At 40.2% G+C, this 26,375-nt stretch overlaps 1 protein-coding gene across 1 annotated transcript in view; it reads right to left on the bottom strand.

The window, feature by feature from the left end:
• Window positions 1-1,577: 1,577 nt before the first annotated feature.
• The window catches only part of COL1A2 (collagen type I alpha 2 chain), a 41,726-nt gene continuing 16,928 nt past the window's right edge, over window positions 1,578-26,375 (bottom strand). Inside the window, exons 17-52 of the mRNA XM_054192794.1 lie at window positions 25,868-25,966; window positions 25,742-25,786; window positions 25,537-25,635; window positions 25,057-25,110; window positions 24,847-24,954; window positions 23,923-23,976; window positions 23,716-23,814; window positions 22,800-22,853; window positions 22,325-22,423; window positions 21,525-21,578; window positions 20,810-20,863; window positions 20,644-20,697; window positions 20,491-20,544; window positions 19,606-19,650; window positions 17,332-17,430; window positions 16,497-16,604; window positions 15,081-15,134; window positions 13,527-13,580; window positions 12,887-12,940; window positions 12,727-12,780; window positions 12,517-12,624; window positions 11,473-11,526; window positions 11,327-11,380; window positions 10,272-10,433; window positions 8,797-8,904; window positions 8,264-8,371; window positions 7,105-7,158; window positions 6,892-6,999; window positions 6,648-6,701; window positions 6,187-6,294; window positions 5,450-5,503; window positions 5,209-5,316; window positions 4,530-4,776; window positions 3,930-4,120; window positions 2,571-2,813; window positions 1,578-1,998 (exon numbers count right to left, since the gene is read on the bottom strand). Of these exons, the coding sequence (XP_054048769.1) occupies window positions 1,852-1,998; window positions 2,571-2,813; window positions 3,930-4,120; window positions 4,530-4,776; window positions 5,209-5,316; window positions 5,450-5,503; window positions 6,187-6,294; window positions 6,648-6,701; window positions 6,892-6,999; window positions 7,105-7,158; window positions 8,264-8,371; window positions 8,797-8,904; window positions 10,272-10,433; window positions 11,327-11,380; window positions 11,473-11,526; window positions 12,517-12,624; window positions 12,727-12,780; window positions 12,887-12,940; window positions 13,527-13,580; window positions 15,081-15,134; window positions 16,497-16,604; window positions 17,332-17,430; window positions 19,606-19,650; window positions 20,491-20,544; window positions 20,644-20,697; window positions 20,810-20,863; window positions 21,525-21,578; window positions 22,325-22,423; window positions 22,800-22,853; window positions 23,716-23,814; window positions 23,923-23,976; window positions 24,847-24,954; window positions 25,057-25,110; window positions 25,537-25,635; window positions 25,742-25,786; window positions 25,868-25,966 (3,303 nt within the window). The 3' untranslated portion in view covers window positions 1,578-1,851. The remainder of the gene's footprint in view (window positions 1,999-2,570; window positions 2,814-3,929; window positions 4,121-4,529; window positions 4,777-5,208; window positions 5,317-5,449; window positions 5,504-6,186; window positions 6,295-6,647; window positions 6,702-6,891; window positions 7,000-7,104; window positions 7,159-8,263; window positions 8,372-8,796; window positions 8,905-10,271; window positions 10,434-11,326; window positions 11,381-11,472; window positions 11,527-12,516; window positions 12,625-12,726; window positions 12,781-12,886; window positions 12,941-13,526; window positions 13,581-15,080; window positions 15,135-16,496; window positions 16,605-17,331; window positions 17,431-19,605; window positions 19,651-20,490; window positions 20,545-20,643; window positions 20,698-20,809; window positions 20,864-21,524; window positions 21,579-22,324; window positions 22,424-22,799; window positions 22,854-23,715; window positions 23,815-23,922; window positions 23,977-24,846; window positions 24,955-25,056; window positions 25,111-25,536; window positions 25,636-25,741; window positions 25,787-25,867; window positions 25,967-26,375) is intronic.

The raw sequence follows: 26,375 nt of genomic DNA on the forward strand, positions 1-26,375 counted from the left end.
GCAATATTAACACTGTAAGAATCATCATGGTCCAATGAATGAATTCAGGTGTTCACCTGCAGCGCGTTTTACTCACTTAGGAAAGAATGGGCTGTATTTTATCACGGCAATTCCCCTTCTATTAATTCAGCACACAGCTGTGGGCACAGAGCAGTTGCACTTAGGGCCATGTTTTGATATTTGCCCTTTTTTCCTTAGTACTTTGCAAGCAAGAATGAAAAAGCTTTCTTCAGAAACAGTTTTTAGTGCTTGTTCCTTTCTTGCGCTGTTTGGAGCTGCCTTCAGATTCTCAGCCACTAACCTTCAGGTTACAGAGACCTTCTGGGTATTTCTTCGTGCTTCCCTGGGGGGGTTCCTGCTGACTCCGCCTGGCTCACCTCTCCCCTTACCTGCTTTTGCTGTTGTCCTCGCCGTCCTTTGTGTGTTCTCCCAAGCACCTTCCCAATTCCAAAAACATGGCTGTTGGAAGTGAAGTTCGTTTAGGGTTTTCAGAAAAGCACTGTTATGATAGCAGTCTCTTAAAAGGCCTCAGATAAGTCTTTACTTCTTCTGGTGGTTTTTGTGATAGTAAACTATGAAGGTTAGCAACAGTAGGTAGTTCCACGTCTTATACAGAACTGAATGAACTATGAGGACCTAACAAACCCTAATCTTCCTGACGAGACAACTAAATTCAGAGATTCCTTGCACGGTCTTCTGCACATCATTTCCAAAACACACAGCACCAAGGAGCTTTCTGTCTTCAGGCGCAAGACAGAAGCCTCATTTTTCTTCTCTCAGCCATTAATCCTGCTTAGCATTTGGAAAAAAGGAAGGAATTATTTCTGCTTTTGAACTTCTCATACTATGAGGCACGGAGTTACTGAGTTTCTTGTGGACTTTCCAAAAGGTGGTGTTGAAACGAATTGTGGAACAGACAGTCACACCCGTAAGACAGTTGAAGGCAGACTCTGAATGCCGTAAGCAAATGTTTTACAGCAATGGGCTAAGAGAATTGCAGTCATGCGAATGTATTGTAAATTCTGGGTATGAATATCTGCCAATGCATCCAAGTAAGTAACTTAACTCATTAAGTAGTTTCTTTTGGAACACTGGACATGCTTTATTTTATTTTTTCACAATTTATTTAAACATCTCACATATACAAAATACATTTTACTTCTTTTTTTGAGAAATGATGATTTTTTTTTTAACCCATTGTAGAAGATGGAAATGAGATTTGAAAGCAGGAGCACCTGATTTTGGAGGAAGAGGACAAAGATGAGGAAAAATGATCCACATGCTTAAGCTGTGGGTGAGACAGGACATTCTGAGTTTTGAGACAGACTTCAAAGAAACAGAGAAGTGATATTTTAAATGCTACTAGCACCATCAAAGTTCAAGTATTGGAAAGATACTCTGTAATAATGCAATTAGCACCACTGTTATTTTGAGTGGAACTGAAAGTACCTCAGATCATATAGAGAAGAACCTACAAAAGATGTGGATCACACTCGATTTAGTGTATGAGGTAGTTTAAACCTTTGGAAGTCGTGGTTTTAAACTTCCTCTGTGGAAGATATTCAAAGGCCACAAGTGGTGCGAACTTTCATGATTTTTTATTTTGTTTTTTTTTTCTTTACAAAGGTTGACATTTCCCAAGGCAACGTGTTGAAACTTGAAAGATTTCCAAGTCCTTTTGGGGCTGTATTAAATTTCATTGCACAATGCTCCAATCAATTCTTCTCCTTCTCTTTCGCCCAGAGTTTAAGCAAGTAGATGAACAGAAGAAATGGAAGGAGTCAGTTTTCATTATAAAAAGAAATGACAAAAGAATAATTTGGGAGAGGCTTTAAGTTAATTTTAGTTCATTCATTTGAAACAGACTGGGCCAATGTCCAAACCGAATTCTTGGTCAGCGCCGCCAATATCCAAAGGTGCAATGTCGAGGATGGGCAAGCGAGATGGCTTATTTGTTCTGTATTCAATGATTGTTTTGCCCCATTCATTGTTCTTTCTCTGCAAGAGAAGATTCATTACAATTGATATTGCATTGTTCATAGTATTGAGAATTGTTTCACCTGAATGGATAATTTCTGGAATAATTTTGTATTAATTTTGCTGCCGTTGTTTGCAAATCAGGTATCCATATCCAACTGTTTAGATCTCTGATACAGAGAAAATATTTGCTTTAATCTTCTGAAGTCTTATGTGTGATGCTCTACAGAAACTACCATATTATTCACACTGATATTAAATCCTCAGTGCCTGAGTTTTGAAGATCCTGTCCCTCTTAGGGCCTGTGCACTATTTTCTAATCAATCTTCAGCTTACACAGAATTTAGGTCTGGTCACTCTGAAAAGCTTCTTTTTTGCCACACTGCACAGTACAAGGTGGGATTTGTTTGTACCCCAGTACTTCCCACTTGTTAAAGATCTGGCATACTTGGTTTTGTAGGCTATTTATCTTCACTGCATAAAATTTTGCTGGTCTGAATGACAACCCAATTCTGAATCAAAGCGCAACTCTTTCCCTAATCACGTGCTTACGCACGGGCAATCATAGTGCCCGTGGTTTCTGTGTTACTTACAGAGCAGCCATCCTCAAGAACACTGAAAGTGAATCTGCTGTTGCCTTCAGCTCGTAGTTCAACATCGTTGGATCCCTGCAGTACAACAGCCTTTTTAAGGTTGCCAGTTTCCGCATCCATGTAGGCAATGCTGTTCTTGCAGTGGTAGGTGATATTCTGAGAGGCATGGTTGGCCAGCAGACGCATGAAGGCAAGTTGGGTGGCCATATCCTTTGAGGTCACTCCTTCATTATTGTATTCAAACTGAAAGCCAGAAAGAAACCCAGTCAGTTGTATTGCTGAGGAAAGGTGGACGTTTGTAATGGAAGTACGTGATATTTGACCTAGGAATATTAAAAAAACCCAACATTTAAGTCTGCAATCACTTGTCTGTTGCAACTCCAGAGCTAAAGAGCATCACATAAAACTAGCAGGAGGCAGGCTGAAAACCAGACATGAGTGGATGAATTGTAGAACTCTGTTCCAAGATGGAGAGTTAACAGTTTGTGGGGATTCAAAGACAAGATCAGACAAGTTCAAGGAAAAGAAATCCATTCCTGCCATAGATACACAGAAACAATGCCTGTCTCAAGAAAACCCTGATTATTTTTTTTTTTGGTATAATAAAATAGTCTAATAAAATATTACAAATGTTTACTTCATTCTTATATTCTTTTACAGCATCTACTTTTAGCCACTGTAAGAAACAGGACCCCATACTGCCCTGGACCCTTGTTCTGACCCTGTGTGATCAATCTTATGATCTTATATTAAAGACCTTGGACACTGAAATTTCGTCGTAAGATCAACTCAATTTCATTTAAGAATTATGTAATTAGGTCTCCTTAGCTGTACAAAAGTGATTTATTTACAATTGGCTGGTACAGTGTCTAATGTGTAAGTAAACATATTTCTTGTTTTTACTTACACTGGCAATTCTGGCTGTTATGGTGGCATACACTCAGGATCTGTGATGTGTAATATAAATATTTTTCCAGGAACAGTGTAATTTGTAAAAAATCTCAATTAAAAGAATAAAAAAATAATCATTTTCTTACTTTTTCAGACACTTTCTGGACTGTCTTTATACTAACGCACCCTATTCCAGTCCAAGCTGCCCTTAGTAACAGCCACTAGTCATGCTGAATTGATCATTTGCAGACACCAAGTAAAATTAGAACAATACTGAGAAATCCTTTTTGCAAATTGTGATCCAAACCAGAACTGAAGCCCTGTTCCCTTGAGACAAAGGTTAGTTCCCTTTTTCATACTTCTTCTCTATGAGAGTTTAATTTATGTATTTGCCTGCTGAGAGTCAGTGATTTGGGATTTTTTCAGACAGCACTGTAGGAAACAATCATCCTCCCATACGTCACTTACCTGGCTGCCACCATTGATAGTTTCACCAAACCATACATGCTTCTTGTCCTTGGGATTCTTGTTGATATACCAGTTCTTAGCGGGAATATTGTCAGGGTTGGCATGGATGCAGGTCTCACCAGTGGCAAAGTCACAGTATGCTCTAATGGCATCCGCAGAGCAGCCTTGGTTAGGATCAATCCAGTAGAAGCCTGCCGTTGAGGAAAGAAATGCAAACAATAGATCACTCAGCCCAACATTTGCATTGTTTGATATAGGAACACAGAGAGAGGTCATAAATATCAAACTAGTTACAGTGCTAAGGTGACAACTGGGATAAATACATATTTCAGATTGTTAATGAATAAGAAACTGTATTTGAAAGCTAGGGTTAAATCTTTTTATATTATTTTGGAAAAAATATTGCAATAATTGCAGAACAATAGCTATAAAGGGCTTTTCAGAATGTCCTTGTATCTATTTTCAGTGGAGGCAGAGAGAACTTCTTCGTTGGTCGTTTAGTATTTTCACAGGATGGCCAAAGATACCATTTATCAAAGGAAGCTAACGAGCTGGAGTACTCCCTGAGCCAGAAAGGGCAAATATCTGGCACTAACATACCGCTGCTCCATTCTGGGTGGCTAAGTCTTAGGTCACGGCAGGTGCGAGCTGGGTTCTTTCTGGAGCCTTCTGGGGTCAGCAGGGTCTCAATTTGGTTGTTCAATGTTTTCAGAGTGGCATCAACTTCATAATCCTTGGGTCTGAGAGAAGGCTGATCAGCCCGGTAGTATTCTGCATCATAGCCAACTTCGTATCCACCACCATTGGGACCAGGGGGACCAGGGGGACCGGGAGGACCAGGAGGACCCTGAAGTTTTTCAAAAGCAAAAGACAAGCAGCATTCTGTTACACATATGGTTCTCTCAATTAAATACTTCCACCCATGCATAGTCCTACTTAATTCCTAGCACCCTTAGCTCTGATCTGAGGCAGCACATAGGGACCTGCCCTGTGGCAACTACTATGGGCTCAAGCAGTAGAAGATGCACAGATGAACTACCACATCTTCTCTGTGTATGTGCTGTCTCGCAATAAGGACAGAACACGCTCTTCAGGTTTAGGCCTATTAGTGAAACATTTAGTGTTAAATAACAACAGACATTCGGAAGTCTTTTTTTTTAAAAAAAAAACAAATAAATAATTAAATCACATCTTTTCCTAAACTGCTAAGCTTTTGAAGTGATTTTCTTGTAACAGTGACATAAATGTGTTAAATCAACAAAAAATAAGTTATACTCACAGCAGGGCCTTGGCTACCATGAGAGCCACGCACACCAGCAGGGCCAATAGGTCCAGGGAGACCATTACGACCATCTTTACCAGGAGGACCAGAAGGACCAGGTGGACCCTAAAAGGAACCTCGAACAGTTTAATGACAGTAGAAAACACTACAAATAGAGATTCGTATAAATGGGAGTGTACATATAAATTGCACAAAAGGAATGGGAGAATCATTTGAATATGCTTTTAAATTCACCTACCCTTGGGCCAGCAGGGCCGTTGTTACCAGGAGGACCTTGATCACCATGTTGGCCCTAGTTGGAAAGATATATCCATAGTCATAAAAAAAAAATAATGCAGTGTCACACATTTGTTATTAGCATGATTCAGAAGGGAGCTATAGTCAGCATGTGTATTTGGGCTCAGTGAATGGGAATCTAGGGCTAATAGCATTTTTTAGTGGAGTTGTGGTATGAAGTGCCTGTTTTGGGGAGGGAGGACAGAGAGCATGAAGAGATATTTAAGGGGATAACCTATAAAAGTTTCTATATAATTTTTTCAGATTTTCAGAGAAGGCTTTCAAATAAAAGCCAGAATTCCTAAAGAGGATACCAGAATTTAAAGGGAAGAAAATCTACAAATTACTTCTGCTTCTCTGTGATACAAAGGCTTTACAATTTCTGGCCAAAACCAGAAATAATATTAAAACAAAGGCAGAGCATTTTGAATTCTGTGCTAGTCAAATGCAGTCAAGTTTCAGGGCAACTAATGGTATTGACAGTTCTAAAGTCAACTATCAATGGCAGTATCAAAATTTGCCATTTTATGTGAAGAGTGTTGAGTATTAAAAGAGAATCTTATGACTTTTGAAATATGATGCCGAGTGGAATTAAGCGGTATCAACCTGCTGGGTTGTGCATATCTAATTCCACACTAGGGTGACCTTATTTCCTTCTTTTGCTCTTTATATTCAAAATACTGAAAATCATTTACTTACAGCAAGACCAGGAAGACCCTGCAATCCATTGTGTCCCTTCAAGCCAGGCAGACCTCGAGGCCCCTTATCACCAGGCAGGCCCTTCTCACCACGTGGACCTTGTGGGCCCTAGGAAGGGATACAGGTGTCAGAGGAATAAAATAGAAGGCTTCAGGTATATACTACTGTCAAAGCAAGAATAAAGCATGAACATTCAGTCTTATGCCATAGGTTGCCCCAAATATATGTGTATATATATGTACATCCTGTTAACACACCCAGGAAGAGTGTGAATCCCAAAAGCTTCAGGATTGGTCCCAAAAGAGAGGATGCTGATTGAGATTCTAGGTCTACAAATATTTACAGCTTCTTAAGCACTACTTTTTGGGCCCATATCTTCAGCACAGTCATGAGTCCTCGCTAATAAAGCACGCTTTCTCTTCTTGCATCAATGTGGTAATGTATTTAGAAATCAGACTTACAGCAAGACCTCTTGGACCAAAAGCACCAGCAGGTCCGACAGCGCCAGCAGGACCCTGAAACAGGAATAGAAGATGCATGTCACTGCTGTATATTATACCTAATAAAGGTCCCATGCTCAACACATCTCTGCAGAAAAGAAAGTAATTACCAACATATTGTAGAGGTTTGATGTATAATGTATATGTATGATGGAAAAATGTTAGTCCTGTGTCAATCAAAAAAATTAAGGTCTCATCAACTTACAGGATCACCACGGTTTCCAGGCTTTCCAGAAGGACCAACTTGTCCATGAGGACCAGGAGCACCCAGAGCACCACTGGGACCAGCGTTACCAGGAGCACCACGCTCACCCTAGAGACAAAGGAATGCAAAGGGAGAGACAGTGAGTTGCTACTGTCTTACACATATTGTAATATTTCTTCCATGATTATGAAATGAAGGAAAAGAACAAGTTACCTTGAAACCAGGAGCACCATCACGGCCTGGAGCACCATCGTGTCCAGGACTGCCCTGTTAAAATACCATGAAAAAGCATTAAATGCCATCAGCCTTCATCTCACGTGGAACTGTGTGTCAGTCTAACTGCTCCCAATATGACTAAGAAGACGTTGAGATGGAATAGCATAAATCTTGAAGATAACAAACTCTTCCTTACAGATGCCACTTTCAAATCCCTTAATTATATTAATATTCTCAGAAAAATAAGATGGTCTTCAAGTATTTCGGGTTTTGCAAGTTCAGTGTAGAAGAAAGTTACTGTGTTTTGCTATTTTTCTCTAAACGAAAATGTCCAGACAATAGTGGTCTTCATCTAGCTTGCACTCTTGTAAAACAGAGACTTACTTTTAAGGTGAAAAATGCCAGTGTCTGAAAAGGACTTCAGCAGTAGTCACAGCTAAATTACTTTGTTGTGGTACTTCACAAGCTTAAATGGCTTCCTTTGTGAATTTCACTTCAACTGTTTCACTATGTACACTAGCAAACCTTTTCCTTCAGAAAATTCCCACAGAATAGAAAGTTCGTTTCTTTTTAATACTTATAACATAAAATTACTGCTCTCTGATGTCTTTGAACTTTTGAGTCTCAGGACTTCATAATGCTTCAGGTTATCAAAAAGGCTTCCCTGACAAGGCCCAGAGAAAGCTTTATATAGTTATGCTTGCAGGAGACAAGATAACTTTTAATACTTTAACTGTTCTTTTAGTGTAAGTCATGTTTAGCCACTGTACGGATAGCTTTCTTCAAGGTGAACTACTAACTTGGATGGTTAAATTGGATAGATAAGTTTATTTGCTGCTCTATGAAGAACTGGGAGCATGGCCCTGTCCTCCAAGTAATCACTCATAAGGCAGGGCATTAGAAGGAGCAATTTGTTCCATTCCAGATTCACTCCAGTGACTCCAGGATGTATTTCAGACACAACTTGTGCCTTGAACAATCTGTAACCTAGTTGGGGTTGGGAATCCATGTCTATTAGAATCCTGCCCTGAAGACACCAGAAGGTACAAATTTGCTAGCAGAACAACCTCCAGTTGCATCCATCTTTTCTGTGTATTTGTCTTTGGCTCAGCAAAATAGAAAAGCAATCCTGAAGAGGAAATAAGACATAGCTTACATCACGACCAGCTTCACCAGGAGCACCATTTGGACCAGGAGAACCCACAGGACCAGAGGGACCACGGGCACCAGGAGGACCAGAAACACCCAGGGGACCAGGTTCACCCTAATACAGGAACAGTGATAACAAAATGTGACATTATAATACAACACAAACCAGTCTTACAGAACTTTTGGCCTATATCTAAGAGAAACATTTCTCTGTGATCAATTCTGGAAGTGAAACAGATCCAGGACACAAGAAACATATCCAACTATACGAAATACTATCTTCATTCTAAATTTTCTACCTGTTCTATCAGAAATCTCTGATACCATTCAAAAATACGCTCACCTGCAGACACAAGTCTAGTGTGTCTGCAGCAAGCAATAATTTCTTCCACTGCTCTGTTAGGTCCCTAACCTCTGTTTGCAGCAGCAATGGAAATAGCAGGATCTACATCTCCTTTTTCCTGGTTTCCCTTAAGAGGAGACCTCTACTTTTTTCTTTACACCTATCTGCTTAAAGGAGTTAACTGGTCATATACTCACTGTTGCTCCAGAGATGCCTGGAAGACCACGTTCTCCCCGAGAGCCAGGCAGACCAAGGATACCAGGAGCACCAAGAATACCCTGAGGACCTGGGGTACCAGGAGGACCCTATGACACAAAGAGAATATTAGTTATATTAACAGAGAAAAATCAGTTTTTATGGCCCTTGAGGTTTCTCATTTGTTTCACTCTAGAACAGCACCAACTGCGTTCTGAGGATCTCAATGTAGTGTCAGTGCTAGTTCCTGCATGGAAGTAGTTGTAACCAAGACATAAGACTTTAAACTCCAAAGCTAAAGGTCTATAAGTACATAATGCTGGTTATACTCCCCTCACAACTGCTTTCCAGTGAAAATGCTGTTTCGGAACACCACTATACACATGCTTTTTCCCCTCCCACTCAGTAACAGTGGGTGATGCAAGAAAATTGGGGCATTCAGTACAGAGAAGATGACTATGTGAGGGGATTCCATAGCGAAGAGATTGATCATCTGAGACTGATCCTGAGATCGCCTTGGAAGGTCTGGCATCTCCAAACAACCCTTAGAGCTCTATACTGACCATCTGAAGGTAAAGGCTGTTTAATTAAGTGACTTTTAAATTTCCTTGAAATTGAGCATATGTGGCACTGAACTTGGCGTAAGTAATCATCCTGACAGATTACCTAAATTATTATCCTAACTTGCAGTGAGCTATACTAGTTCAATTATGTTTTTCATAACTGAAATTAAATTAGAATATAAAAATTAGAAAATGTATTGCTTTATTTTGGACATTAAATGGCAAATTTTCAATTGTCACTTTCAAAATTTTAATATACATATCTGACAGTGACACTGAAAATTTCATTCTTAGCTGCAACTTCTGCAGATCAAGGAAAAAAATTCTATAAATTTTTGAGAAACAGACTGGTAATTCACACAAGTCCATAGCTCCGTAAGACAGAAATGTGTCTGACTTTAAAAATGCCAGTAATTCTGGATGTGCAAGCTTCAAGACACTCAAAATTAATTTATTTATTGGCATGATTCTAAGCCACCCTAGGGTCAGACAACTTTAACCTTATGATCCCCACAGATTAGTGGGTCTGATGCAGAAATGAACTGAGATTGTTCTAAATGGATGTTCACGTGTTCCTCCATTTCCACCCATGATGCTCAGTTTCAGAGCAGGAGACTCTGCTTCCCTTTCTCAGACTAAGTAGCAATTTCTGCAGTTAGCCTTGTTGCTCTCATTTGGACTACTTGCAGAGAAAGATGCAACTTGCCATGAGAAAAAGACAGAAAAAACCTGACCCATGTGAAACACGTCTTTTGAACAATTTCTTGAGACTCAGTGGAGCGTCTACTTAAAAGCTTTGGTAAATTTATGTATGAAACAGAAAAGCCCTACACAAATGCCCAAAGTATCTTAGAAGCCATAGCATTTACATGAAGAGAAACATTTTTAATGAGATGTGATACTCAGTAACTTACAGCAGCACCAGCCTCTCCGGATGGACCCTTCTCACCAGCAAAACCAGGTGGGCCAGCAATACCTTGTTCACCAGTACGGCCAACTGGACCAACATCACCACGTAGACCTCTAGCACCATCTTTGCCAGCTGGGCCAGGAGGACCAGGGGGACCAGTGATGCCCTAGGATTGAGTATGAATATGATATCACTACAATATAGACCCATTAGCTGGGGAGAACAGAGATAAGTTTCATTTTGTGTCCACATACAAAAATTGTGCTTTGCAATAAACAGGTTATCAGCTGTTCTGAAGCAGCAACTCTATTACTTTTGTTAGCAGCGGACAACTGGAATCAGTCTGAGAGATTTTTTTTTTTTACTCAGTGTAGGTGAAAGTGGCAAAATTTGGCAGGAAAATATTGATTTGGCTCTGGAGACATTAATTGCAACTATAAAATCTATGAAAAAAACTCTTCAAGGAGGATTATGTGCTTTGGATACTGGAATTTACAATATATTTAAATGCAGGGTATCTAAGGAAAGAAGTGCTTTTTGGTAAAGGTTGGAAATACCTTTGAAAAGAAAACCACAAATGTCAAATTGAAATGAGAATTTTTGGCTGAAGCAGGGATTCACATTCTTAAACACAGTAAGAGGTTGCCCTACTGGAGACAGGGGCTGGAACTGCAGACAATTTAAAAAGCACGGACACATCCTATTTCAAATAGGATACGACCTTCTTATTCCACTCAAAATCAACGGCTATGCAGTTACTCATGGTGAACAAAAGCAAAAGAAAAACAGATTTTTCCAAATGGTTAGGCACCTCAAGATGCAGATGGATGCTCGATGTATTGTAAAAAAACCACCAAACAACAAACTAAATGCATAACTCCCACGATGAGAGTTTAAACAGTTAGGATACTTTTTTCTTATCTCATCCAGTCCTATAAGGATCTGAGGCGATTCCAGTGCAGTTAGAATTTGTGTCCACGTAACAAAAAATGAGGATTATCCCTAACCAATGCAACTTCTGGCTTATCTCCCATTAGAACTTTTTCATTAGTTACTTACAGCAGGGCCAGGAGGACCAACTCTTCCAGCAGCACCAGGGAAACCAGTCATACCCTAAAAATAAAAGTGAAAGGAAGATTTAGTTTAAAGGAAACAATGACTTCATGAAAAGCAACAATATCAGTGCCAAAAGCCTGAATACTTACAGGAGGACCAGCATCACCACGAGGGCCAGCAGGACCAGCAGCACCAGCGGGACCCTATGCATGAAGGATTGAAAAAGGCAGATGAATCAAAGACTGTTAATGTTCCCTGTCTACAGTACGGGTTCAGTCTCACTCTCATAAAAGCTAAGGGCGATTTTGCTTTTTACTTTAACAGGAGAACTAGGCCCAAAACCACAATTCCTCTCCTGATACTGGAGTAGTAAATCCTCACAGATATTTTAAATCAGTATTGTATGGACTGAGAAGAGTTGCATAAGGCATTTATGTTTCAAATGAATTCACCTTGCAAATGTTACGTGCATCTAAGCAAATCTAGAAGTCAAACTATGAAAAGACATAGTAAGGTGAAGAACAGCAAATCCTCTGCTTGCACTGTATGACTGATAGAGCTACGTAGTGCAAGGGCCTGGTATTGCTCTATTAGAAGCAAGAGAAGTAAGAACCCCAAGCCACATTATCTTGCAACACTTTACAGCATTTGAAATTCCAGGGCCTGACTTTCTGCATCATTTCAACCAGTTCCCTAATAATGGGCTGCATGCACGTGAAGCAGTGTATACCTTCAGGCTAGAAAGGTGTTAGCACATGAAATGCCTGTATGCAAGTAGGTGTGCAGACAAATTTGCACAAATGCTTCTGGATGACTGGGTCTGAAAGTCAGACTTGCAACAGCACATCCTGTCTTTGAGAGGAAGACACTATCATCCTCAGCTCAGAACTTACCCACAATCACCCCCTGAATGGTCCAAGACAGATTGATTTTGCTGATCTTCAGGGCAAGTTGAAAATTTATTATTTTTTCTCTTCATTTCATTTCCAGACTCACGATCTGAGCCCACATAAATAGACTGACAAAGTTTACATAATGTGCGAAAATCAGTATGGTGACTTTCCTCAGAGCCTAGTTTGAAGTTTTGTTTCTTTTTTTAATTACCTTTTCAAAATTCAAGGCCTTCAGACTAGTGTTTTGCTTGCATAGCACAGTTAAGAACTATGCATTTTACGAAGACACAGGTCACTTACTGGTGGTCCAGAAGCACCCATTGGGCCGATAGCACCTGTTGGTCCACTTTCACCCTTAGGTCCTTTAGGCCCACGCTCGCCTTTAGCGCCAGGCTGACCAGCTGCACCCTGTGGAGAGAAAAACACACAGAATAAAGAGTTGGGAAAGCATGCAAAGGAAATAGAGAAATGGCGTAGCATCAATAAGAGGAAAGCAAAAACAATACTCACAGGAGGTCCAGCAAATCCACTAGGACCTACGGGACCAGGCTCACCACGTTCACCCTAAAGAGGACAAAGAAGAGAAGAGCGGTTGGAATGGGCTTTAAAAAGACATTTTTTTGAACATCATGTCTTTGACACAGGACAAGTTGTAGGAATTGCTACTTACAGGGATACCACGGGCACCAGCAGGACCAGCGGCACCAGCGGGACCTCCTTCACCCTACAACAGATGGCAGAAATCATTATGACAATGTGGAGGAAAGGCCTCACTGCAGTCAGAACAGGGGTGATCTTGTGGTACACGTGCATGTTGTTCAGGCCCAAACCACGACACATACAGCGAGTCTCCCCGTGTCTCCACTGGAGAGGGTGTTACTGAAAATGCTTCTGTTTTGACCCACCCTGTACTAATAATTTCTAACGATACTGGGACAGGATAAACAATCATTCTGAGATAATGTGTTTATCACCGTATCAAAACCTCTTCTCACAGTGTGAGGAGGATTGTGGAGATTAGCCTCAACTACAAAGAAATCAGAATCTTCTCCCCATATATAACCCACTGCCATGTGGATGGGCATCCCTTCCCTGCCCTTTTAGGAAAAAGTTTGGTGTGCTATAGCAAATTTCACTGAATAGTTCTGCAGTCCCAATAACACTTGCCTCCCAAATCTGAAAAACTTGCAGAACTTGTGCACACTAGAAAGATGGAATTGTTTCCTATGGAACTCCACATCTTGGATATTCATGCGTGGGTAAACTGTATAAACAAAAAAGACACTTTTTCATTCAAAGAGTAGACTTACCCGATCACCAGCACCACCAGCCGGGCCAGGAGCACCAATAGCACCAGGGAGACCCTATAGGACAAGAGAAAGGAAAATGTAAGCAGGAGTGACTACTTTTAATATTTTTTTCCTCTTTCCTCCTGGAAACAGGTGTGTGACTTTCTTCCAGCTGTTTTTTTTTTATATAATCATAGAATGGTTTAGGCTGGAAGGGACCTTAAAGATCACCTAGCTCCAACCCCCTGCCATGGGCAGGGACACCTCCCACTAGACCAGGCTGCTCAAGGACCCATCCAGCCTGGCCTTGAACACTTCCAGGGATGGGGCATCCACAGCTTCTCTGGGCAACCTGTTCCAGTGCCTCACCACTCTCTTAGTGAAGAATTTCTTCCTTATATCTAGTCTAAATCTACGCTCTTCCAGTTTGAAGCCATTATCCCTCGTCCTATCACTACATGCCTTTGTAAAAAGTCCCTCTCCATCTTTCCTGTATGCTCCCTTCAGACATTGGAAGGCTGCTATAATGTCCCCCCGGAGCCTTCTCTTCTCCAGGCTGAACACCCCCACCTCTCTCAGCCTGTCTTCGTAGGAGAGGTGCTCCAGCCCTCTGATCATCTTTATTGCTCTTCTCTGGACTCGCTCCAACAGGTCCTTGTCTTTGGGGGCTCCAGAGCTGGATGCAGTACTCCAGGTGGGGTCTCACCAGAGCAGAGTAGAGGGGCAGAATCACCTCCCTTGACCTGCTGGCCACACTTTTGATGCAGCCCAGGATGTAGTTGGCTTTCTGGGCTGTGAGCACACATTGCTGGCTCATGTTGAGCTTCTCATCAACCATCACTCCCAAGTCCTTCTCCTCAGGGCTGCTTTCAAACCATTCCCCACCCAGCCTGTATTTATGCTTGGGATTACCCTGACCCATGTGCGGGACCTTGCACTTGGCCTTGTAAACCTCATGAGGTTCGCGCAGGCCCACTTCTCAAGCCTTTCAAGGTCCCTCTGGATGGTACCCCTTCCCTCCAGCGTGTCGACCGCTCCACACAGCTTGGTATCGGCAGCAAACTTGCCAAGGGTGCACCCAATCCCAACATTCATGTCGCCAACAAAGATGTTAAATAGTACCAGTCCCAGTAAAGGATACATGATTTTATAAAACAAAATCTATTCTGTTATTTTCCTTCAAAACTACGAGTACTAGGACAGGCAGCCAAATTCTCAAATTAATGATAATTTTGTGTGGCTTTGCAGGCTGCCTGTAGAATTAGCTGTCTGGGCTGAGCCCATGACGTAAAGAGGATAACATCACACTGAACAATTGTCTATGAAATACAAGGTTCTCTGCTGATTTAATTTCTCTTCTTGCGTGCATGAGAAGTGATTGCTTTTCTCTATCTCCCCCTAAATTGAAGCATCCCTGGACAAGGTGCAACAAAATCATACTGATTTGGATCAAAACCGAGCAGAAATAAGAGGAAATGCAATAAAGTGGGCAATGTAAGTCCTGAACATCCTTTTTAGTCACTTATGTTCTCAGGCGTAGCAAGGTAAACTCAGGCAGAATCAAAAGATACTTACACGAGCACCATCTCTTCCTGTTGCACCAGCATCACCTCTCAGACCTGGGGCACCCTAGAATACACAGAGGGGAAAAAAGCATTTTATTGGTAATGAGCACAATAGTTTGCATGAAAGAAGTCTTGAACTGCTTGCTGAGTATCCATGTATTACTTGCATATCATATGAGATGCTTATCATGCTAGTTTTTTTGGGTAACGGACTTTGATTATTATTTCATTGTTATTGCTGAGTATGTACTAACTTGTAAAGTGAGAATTTCCAGGCAAAGGGGACTAACATGCTTTTCAGAATTATGAGCTCACCTCCTTCACAGGAAACCTATTTAGTTTCCCCTCGGCGGCAAGAATTTTGAATGGAATTAGAAATTCAAACCCAAGTTGATGTATATTCCAAATGATGAAGGTAAATCCCCCTCAAAATCCCTTTTCTTTTGATCAAATAATAACCATACATGAAATTCTTTTGGGTATTCATGTTATAGTTTCTAGTTGAAGCAGGAAAATAACTGTTAAAAACAATGATGTCATATGAGTGGTTACATAAAATGCCATATGTTTCGTATAATGAAAAGTTATATCCAGGCCATCACTAGTATCAAGAAATCGGACCAACACTCTGTTCTTTTTTTTTTTTTAATACATTCTACTCTTTTGTGTTTATCTGCATGTCAGTACATAGTGTTTTATAAAACATTGCAGCAATTTTCATCTTCATTTCCTTACAACTGCGTTTATCCTAAATGACTATGGATTTTTTTAGTTAAAACAAATAAAGCAGTTCTAGAAATCTCAGTTTTGAGTTTAAATAATGTAAAGAAGAGAATATGGAATGAGATGTACGTAGCAAGATAAAAATCAATTTCATAGATAATTATATGGATAAAGCAGAGGTAGCAACAGGACTTGCAACCAGACTTCACAACTTTATATAAGGGCTTACACTGGCTAAAATGCATTCTGATTTTATAGCCAACTGATATAATCATAAAATTTTTGTAACTGATTTACTTGTATCATGATCACCACACCTAGAGTAGTTAAGGATTTGATCAGAGACTCGGTCCTTTATGATCAGTAGACCCATTCCTACTATAAAGCCTGTACTCAAAAGACAGCTTTAGTATTATCTCGGTAAAGATAAGCTCATAGTTAACCAATCCTGTGAAGCACTAACTGCCACTTAAACTAATTCCAAATGCTGAGCAAAGATCAAAATACAACCTTAGAAAAGACTGTCAGTCTGTTAAACCAACAAAACCTCTACTTATTCACTACTAGTGAGTCATCATGTAATACAGTTTCACAGTAAATAAAAAAAGTTGCATTGGGGTAACCAGCAGGTTTTTTAAGTTAGTGAAATTCAAGCACATCACAAACCCGATCATGCAGTAACAAAGCAGGTTGTCCACCTTACCTTTTCACCCTTGCCTCCTGGAACACCAGCAACACCTCTCTCTCCTGGGATTCCACCAGGGCCAGCAGGACCAGGAGGACCAGCAGCACCAACGTTGCCAGGCTCACCCTAGCAGCAAGAGCATGTCATGTACGACAGGGTCAAATCAGACACACAATTTGGAACAAAATTCTGTCATTACTACTTTGCCCATCATTCTGCCTACTTGTAAACAGTGTGAGTAGTAGTATTTCATCTTAAGCTATTGTCCTTATTTTACTTTTTCAGCTAGTAAAGATGCCAGATGTCTCTCTGATTCTGTGGGCTCCTGAGATTCTATTCTCCCATATTCTAAACTAAACTTCTGTGGAAAAACTACCCATGGAAATCTTGAGAATTAAGACCCGTATTCAGTTAGCATCAAGTCAATGTTATTTTGGTAGACGACTGCGCATTGTTGTGCTAACATTTTAGGGAAAACATGGCTTACTAGACACAAGAGCTTCCTGTGTCTAAGTAGAGGTGGGTATAAATAGAAGTTAGCATGAATTTTGGCCAAAATCTTGGACCCTATCTCAGAACAGAATAATAGTACCCCCAGCTGACAAACTGTATTCAAACTGAATACAAACTGGAGTTCCCCCTCCCATCATCCATAATGCTAAACATAAAAATCTTCAATATTGGTGTGGACTAGCTGGGATGGAGCTTTACCATTCCAAGAAATGACCCAGGGGCTATGGTGTATAGGTAACTACATATTACCAGTAATCACTTTTGCTCTTAGGAAAGAAGGTTTTGAATTGCCTTCATCAGGAATTCAACAGTAAGGCAATGGCAGCTGGAAAAGGCATACCTTGTTACCCTCAGGGCCTGGTGGGCCAGATGGACCACGGCTTCCAATGGCACCAGCAGGACCAACAGCACCACTTTCACCAGGAGGACCACGTTCACCCTGAAGGAGACAGTCTGATTTGAGTTCTTCCTTGAATTGTTCTGTAGCTTAGAGGTTTAAAAGCACTGACTAGTAGCAATTACAACGTGATGCATTTTTGTCTGAACAAACCATTAAGAACTGTACTAAAATTGTGCAGATATTAACTAAACTGGTCCTAAGAATTGACTCTAGCTTTCGATACAAATATAGCAAAGCGAATTACTAAAGTCTTGCACCATGATAACAGCTGACAAAGTACAAGTATTGCTTGAACATGTATTTTGGCTACTGTGTCTTTTGTAGTAACAGTGTCTTGTATCCTATTGTCAAATGGAGCTTCTGATACCAATTTGAGGGCAGGTAATGGATTCTAGTGAAATTGGAGCCATAATAATTGGCAAACAATTATTTTTACAGTGGCATATGCTGGTGAATATTGGAGAATAAGGGTGACAGCTAAAGCCTACAGTTGTGACCTGTACATTATAACAGGATAAATTCTGAAACAGAGGTCATCTGGAGATGTGGAAGTAGCCAGAAACTGGTCTTAAACGCACAACAGATTTATCAAGGATAGAAATATCAATTTTACTAAAGACATGTCAAATTATCCCGCTGTGATCAAGCTGGACATCAGTGAATAATCTGATAAGGCATAATGCAGATTTTTAGTTATGCTGGAGAATCTGGGAATTTGTATGAGAACTGTAACATGGTCAAGGAACTGACTCAAGGAGAGACAGCACACTGGTAAAAAGCACCCAAGATGCAGAAAGCTAAGTTACGTTGCAGGGATGTTTCCCAATTAATGTATCTTTTCATTATTTTTACATACATTTTGGCAACAACAAAGAGGCAGAAAAGGAAGAAAGATATTTAAGGAATATGCAGATATCACAAAGATGGAAGGTCTTGTCAAGAGGAAGAAGGGTTGGCATATTACACAGGAAGAAGTGAATAACCTGCTGGATGGCTGTCACAGTAGAAGTGGAACAAAATTCAAGCATGCAAAGTACCAGGCCATTTATTCAGGCACCAAAAATGAGGAGTTTCACCTGGTAAAAATGACAGAAAGGGAAAGGTGATAGCCAATAGCCAACAATATGATGCAGACATGAAAAAGGCAAGTGTGATCTGGCACAAGCAGTGAGGTATTTTTCAGAAGTGTTAATTTTGTTGTACAAAGCATCAGTAAGACCTAATTTGAAATACTGAATGAAATACACTCTGGCTGGGTACGAGATGCTGAAGGCAAGGTAGAGCTGAGACAGATAACTGCTACTACCACGATAAAGGGAACTTGGCTTGGATAGATTAGTAAAATGAAAGTTTAAAGAGGGCATGGCTATCTATACAGCCTCAGGGCACTAAATATAGGGAGGAAAAGTGCTATTTAAACTGATTGACATGACTGACAAGAGTGAATGGGAATATTTGTCATGAATATATTTAGTCTGGGAGTCAGAAGAAAAGAGGAAGCAACAGAAGTAGTTTAAATATCAACCTCTCCATAGGTGGATTTGGAAAGCAAGTAATTAATTGAGCATTTTATAAACTACTCATTGCTCTGCATAAATAGGACCTTCCTGCTATGCAGAAAGGCCTCCACACAACGGTCTTAGAGATGTTTAGTCACAGTGCAGGAATAAAGGGAAGTGGGAGGCAATATCTCCTATTGCCTATTCCAAGCTTTGGATTCAGCCCACCATTTGTTCATGAAGACCTTACATGGGAGGTAGGAGCTGGCTAGCAAGGGACAGTATGACTGAAACAGTCAAGCTAAGAAGGTCTGCACACAGGCACTGGAGATGAAAATTCTCATATGCACCAGACCTCAGTGTAACACTGTAGGATCAGTCTTTTGTCATCCACATTCCCATTGTGAGGTTCATTAATGAAAAATAAAATAAAATAGATCAGCTCATCAGGATCTCATTATTTGTCTAATATTCATATTGCCTATCTAGAATTTTACTAACACTGGCAACTATTGTGTTACATAATTAATATACCCTGACACATGCAAAATGCAGAGAAAATCCTCCCTCATTGCTGGGAGTCTGCTGCAATACACTGCATTCTGTAACTGAGAAGAGCTATTTGTCTTGAGAAACTGGGAAATGTATATAGCTACTATTATTACTGAACGCATTATTAAGACAGTCTGTACTAGATTTCAAATGAGTGACTCACTCTTGGGCCAGCAGGACCGGGGACACCAAATTCACCATGAAGACCCTAGAAAAGAGTAATGTATTGGTAAAGCTTATTTCTAAAGCAAACTTATTAGCTTAAATTGTGCTTTGTTTTTTAGCAGTAAATAGAAATGCTTCTCAAATTGCAGCAGTATATTGAAAATCTTCAGACTAAACCCAGTCTTTTAGACACATAGAAATTAACCCTTTTCATATAGCTGCACAATATCCCAAAGCACACATAATAATTTTTCAACTGAAGAAGAGAGTTGTCAATTCAATTCCAAGCTCATTTTTCAGGTGCACGCAATGTAAACTTTTTTTTACAGGGACACAGAGCGATGTAACTATAAACGTAAAGGTGGTTATAATGCATAGGATGCACAAATTGCAGATCACATAACATACTGACCAAGCAGAACCTAGAGCCTGAATCACCACTGAGCTACCTCAGTTGTATGCCATTATAAATTCACTGAAATCAATTGAGTTGCAAAAGCATACAATTGGAGTAAACCACGCTAGATTCAATCTCGAAGATTTCAAAAGAAATACAAAGTAAAATATTTTTCATGTACTCTCTTGTCTTTTGGGGGAGGGGGTATATTTTATTGCTGCTTAAGGACCGAAAAGCAAAGGATTGGCTTTGCTCAGTTTCATACCAAAACTTTGGAAAAAAAAAAAGTATGTTGCAAATTCCAACAGATCTTTTTCGTTTGTGGCTAGCTTTGACAAAAGGGGCTATTAAACTTTGCATATAACACTGATTGATTGCATTCTTTTGGCAAATGGATCCAACAGACTCTTGTTTTACCACACGTGCAATTGTAAACATAACACTTATGCAATGCCTGCCCCTGCTTGTGGGGTACTGCACACTCACCCTTTCGCCTGGTTTACCAGCTTCACCAGCCGGACCCGAGGGACCTGGCAGACCCTAAGCGTAAAGAAACAAGAATACAAATAAAGTTAAGGCAGAAGCCCTTTGTGCTTTGTAAACCATAGATAAAGCTGAGCAGAGCATATAGTTACTTACCTGGAAGCCAGGAGGGCCAGCGGGACCTGTTTCACCCTTTGCACCTTGGTTGCCCTGGATGGAACAAACAAGTGATTAACTTGGAAGGAAAAAACCAGCAAAATCGGTTTTAAACTGGAAAGTCCCATTAATGAAAAATAAATCACAAATTGGATCTACAACTTACAGTGACTCCAGGAGGACCTTGAGCACCGTTGTTTCCCTCTGGGCCAGGAGCACCCTAAATGTGTTCAAGTAGAAAGCTGTTACCAAAGTTTGAATTTGTTGTGAATAATATATCTCTAAAGTGATTCTGTGCCAAGAAAAAAAGGTCCCTGGATGCATATTTTGAACTTAACCATTTACTTGTAAGAGCTTCACTATCAAAGGGTAGTAAAGATGCTTAAAATTTTAAATTCTGATGACTGTTTTAGTTATTGCACCACATTCATCTTTAAGGAAATGTCTTTTGGAATTACAGATTATAGGAACCGTGCTGATAGTTTTTTTCCCACAACAAACCAATTATTTGGTCCCTTACATGGAAGAAGTAGTTAAGTTCCAACTATCGGTAAGAAGTTGGAAATTTACAGGATAAATAAGAAACCATACACAGTCCTCAAAAATTTGCACAGGAAACGCTATTTTTTCCAATTAATAGGAAGCTAATACCCCATAATTAACCACCCAATTAATACCCCAGAAGGGTAGTTTTCATTTATCCTTTAATTAATAGTCCCTAATAGTCCCCACTGATATGAGATTAGCTGAATGCGTTCCCAAGTGCTTTTCTATTTCATCATCTATTCATGCTCGCACAAGATAATGCTATCTTATTACAGAGGTTTTGAAAATCTACTTTTTTCTGTCTGGAGATTGATAAAGAAAACATATCCACATACCCGTGGGCCAGCAAGACCAACATTGCCTTTTTCACCAGGTTTGCCAGGTTCACCCTGAAGTTGAAAGAAAAAGATACAAAGTTAACTAAGACTTCATAATACATGTAGTTTAAACTACTAAACAGCAACTGATACTCTCCTTCTTTAACCTGAATTTAAAACACCCACAAGCTCCCATCTGCCTTGTTGAACCACTTAGAAAGAATAGCTCAAAAATAAACATCCTTCCTTTTCACAACTCCATTCCTTTATTTTTTGAGATCATAAGTCATGACACACTGCATGGCATCCTATGCAATACACTATATTATGTCTGCATGTATATATGTATGTATAGCAACACCACGAATCCAGGAGATGATTATTGTTATCTATGGCCTCTGTGTGACATGTCAAGAGCCCCACTGAAATCACTGGTAGCTTTTCTTCTAAAGTGAGTGAGCTTTGGATTGTGCTCCATAAATAACAATACTCTGGAACTGAAACTTAGGCTTGGTGGCCAACCCTTCCAGAATGTTTACAGAAGTGTATATACAGAAATTATAAAATGGGCATGCAGAAATTATAACATAGACATATTTTTCTAATCACCTCAATGTCCAAATATTCCTCAACTAATTAAATTGTTTTTAATTTCTTTAATAAATAACTGGAAAATAATTTAAAACAGAACTCCTCAATGTAAGCAGATGCCATCCAATAAGGAGTAAGGGAGATGTGTTTGATTGTTAGAGTTGTGGACCTACAGATTAGTCTGGAAATACTTTCATAGTAATAGAAAATTTCTGTACTGTACTTACAGTGGGACCTTTTGGTCCAGGGAATCCAATGTTGCCAGGCTCACCTCTATTACCAGCTGGACCAATTGGCCCAACCCTACCATCTGCTCCAGGGAAACCCTAGAAAAAAGAATCATACTATTAAATGGCTGGGGTAATTAGAGTTCAGTTTTAGGAGAAATGTGTACTGACAGGAAGGAAATGCCATTTAACTTTTAAACACTATTTATACATTGCATGCTCATGTATTCCTCTATTCTTCTCCTTTTTGTACAACCATGTATGTCTTCTTCCCCTCCCAAGACATAGGCCTGACCTGAGACCCGTAGAAATGAATGGGAATTTTCTCACCGAATAATATGGTAGTAAAATATCTTGCTGATTTTACATGAAGTTGTGTTAGAGCTCAGAGCTGAGATCTCTGCTTTTTAAAATCTCAGGTTTTGTCCATGTTTCACGTGCAATGGGGAAACAGAATGAAAAGCAAGGTACTTACAACAGGACCTTCCTTGCCAGCAGGGCCTGGGCTTCCAGGCTGACCCGGGAGACCCTGAAAAAGGAAAGGTTTCATGTTTTTCAGAAGGAAACCAACGCATCCAACTGTTAACCGAAGTTGGGTTTTTTTTCCCCTCTATGTGTTTGCACACACATACAGACACCAAGTTATCAATATATACTGTGGAAAAAGGACTATACGTCCTACCAAATTTACATCTAAAACACACTGAAGTTTCATTTGGTGGTGTGTGCCCCCATGCCAGTTCAAAATCAGTATAGGTAAGTACCGGTTTCACTTACATAAACTCATTTAGGCTCTACTTGAGGAAAGAATGTGCTTAAACGTTTGCAGATGCCCAACAGTTCATATGTGCATTGAACACTCACTTCATGGAGGAGGGTAGGAAAAGAAATAGTAGTATAAAAAGGATAAAAGACAACGACATGAACATAAACCAGCTGCAGCCAGCACCAGTGAAAGTGGATGACTGTTTTCAGTGAAATAATTTGCAAAATAAAATTGAAATAATTGAGATCAGCCATCTCACACGATTTTAGTACGGTTTGCTTTTCTTTTAGTTAGTTAAAGAGGACGCACACTTTAGCTGTGCTCTTAATGATCACGTTCTGTAAATAACCTCAGAAGGTAATGCAGTATCCAGTATGAGGGGCACTGCTCCATGACAAGGCAATCAAATGCTACCACATACAAAAGAAACTAATTTCAATAAACATTTTGATGCTTCTTAATCATTTCCTCATAGATGCTTTTTCAACAAAGTGGTGGAAGTGCCCTAATTGTGGTTAGCACAGGCTGAATTTTTGCAGTTGGATTTCTGAATAATTTTGTCCCTAAATTGTACATAATTTTCTTTTTGCATAGTTCAAACTTACACCACAGAGTTCAAACTTACTCTTGGACCCATAAGACCAGGCTCACCAGGACGGCCACTATCACCACTAGGACCCTTAGCACCAACAGGACCACTAGCACCACGGTTACCAGCAGGTCCCTACCAAAATAAAAACATAAAATTAGGTGGACGTAGCAAAAAGCATTACACATAAAGATGTGTAAATAAAAGATCATTTAGAGACAGTGACGCAGACAAAAGTCTTACTATGACACCAGCTCTGCCATCAGCTCCAGGGAGACCACGAGATCCAGGCACACCCTGCAAGTGAACACAAAACAAATCAAGAAAAGGAAAGAAATAAATATATTCTTGTAAAGCATATAGTGCTTGCTAAGTTTCAGCCTTCCAAGCAGGTCTGCTAAATTTGAGGTAGGTGCAGCTCTAAGCACACACACCTCAGTGTAAAAGTAGACTGTGAAAGAAATCTCTCACTTCCTTTACGTTTCTTTAAATTCTAACCTGCTTGTATCAGAGCATTTTCACTGTTCATTGTAATCTATTAGTGCCTAGCCAGCAGCTAGGATCCCACAACGTGGCCCACACTGTTTCACTGTTGCTTCTCTGCAGGAAGTTAACGGCTTCTCTATGACTCTGTACAGCCTACCCAAGGTGCAGTACTGAATCCTTATCGCTACCAAAAAAACCTGGTGGAAAACACTGCCATTTTTCCTGTTCTTTTCCAGTTCCCACTCCTGTGTGAAGCCATGTGCCTCCTGAAATTCACCGAGTGGTTTCCTCAACCAGTGAAAAGGATACTAGGCATCCTTGAAGACACTGAATTGAAACCCTTTGCCTCACATTATGTGTGAGCCCATTACCTGATTTAGGCAGTTAAATGCCATCACAAAGCTTTAAGAGTAATCAAAGATAATTCACTAAATATTACACAATGGATAAATCAAAACAACCTCTGATTACTTCAGGGATAATACAGTAAGCAGCATTAATACAAAGCAAAAATAGGTTTGGTCACAACTAATCAAAAGGCTCAGAATGGCAAATGATCTTTGCTTAGCAGCATTAATGTAAATTTAATTACTCATAATTACTTAATTTGCCTTTATCAGTCTAGCTTTATTTCCTCTTTCCTTCTTGCTTCTACTTCTGGAACATGAAAAGAAAACGTACTCTTAGACCAGCAGGGCCCGGGGGACCAGCAGAGCCAGGTTCACCATTGCTGCCTCTCTTGCCTTCCTCACCACTAGGACCAGGAGGGCCAGCGGGTCCAGCAGCACCCTATTGCAGGCAAAAAAGAAAAAAAGAAGAAATCAGATGCTGTGCTGCAGATACTATCAGGCTTTACTCATTGAAACAACCTTCACATGTTGCCATACTTACAGGTTCACCCTTGTTACCGCTTTCTCCCTTGGCACCAGCAGGACCTGGTTCACCCTAGAGTCCAAAACAAAAAGAGATCATAAAATTAAGCATCATTCCAAAAATCTCACTTCTACCTGGACAACTTTTTAATTAATCAAAATGCTCTTTAATCATCCAATGCCATGCCTGCCTCTATTTTGATAAATAGTCAGTGAACTTAATTGTATTTTTGGCTTAACAGGCACAAAAAGAAACACACTAAAGACACTTAGAAATGGCAGTAACTCTCCAAAGGGAGAGCAAAGTGTACATCTTCAGTCTCAGCATCTGGAGCAAGCAGTGAGACACAGAAATGAACTACAATGTTTAATTATACTGAAGCAAGAAAAAAATGTCTCTATGATGAAGTACAAAAATATATCCAGAGGAAATCTTTTACAACTGTGGACACTGTGTCCAATTATCAAATGAAGACATGCAATACACAAGGTCACTTACAACAAGTCCTCTAGCACCACCAGGACCAGCGGGGCCAGGAGGACCAGGAATACCACGGGGACCGGGCAGCCCAGGAGCACCAGCAACACCAGGAAGACCCTGTCCAATGGAGAGGAAAAAAGGCATTATGAGACCATTACCTTTTCTCTTGCATTAACTGAATTATTTTTTTAAAGCAGACAAGTGTGAGTAAGGCTGTACTTACAGCTGCACCTTTAGCCCCTGGAAGACCATTAGCACCAGGGTTGCCCTGTTAAGAAAGATAAAAATACTGGTTATTTCAGAGTCTCAAGTGCACCTGTCTGACAATAAAGTCTGGCAAGTTACTCACTGGAGGGCCAACAGGACCACTAGAACCGGGAAGTCCAATCTCTCCTCTTGGACCAGCAGGACCAGTAGGACCAACATTACCAGCAGGTCCAATTTCACCCTGTTTGAGAGAAGGATAGAGCCCTCTATCAGCGAACACAGTGTTAGGGCAATAGGGAGCAATCCTATATTACCCTGACATGAAGAAAAATATCCAATATATATTTTCCCACTTCAGAGGCCAGGAAATCAAGGATCTGAGAGATTTTAAAGGCACTGAAGCTAGGAAGCCTATATAGGCCCCATCAAAGCTGATGACTAACGTGGGAACAACAGATGCTCAGCATATCTAAGAAACTACACTATCACTAAGGGTTACACAGAAGTTTGACCTAGAAGATCAGAATTACAATTACAGTCTTATCTGCAGACATGTACCTCCAGCATTGGCCTGAGATGCCTCATGGTGTATGAGACCTAATTGACCATTATCTTACATCTAAAGATGCCATTTGCACTGATGCAAAATG

Source organism: Rissa tridactyla, chromosome 2 (assembly GCF_028500815.1).
Source record: "Rissa tridactyla isolate bRisTri1 chromosome 2, bRisTri1.patW.cur.20221130, whole genome shotgun sequence".
NCBI lineage: Eukaryota > Metazoa > Chordata > Aves > Charadriiformes > Laridae > Rissa > Rissa tridactyla.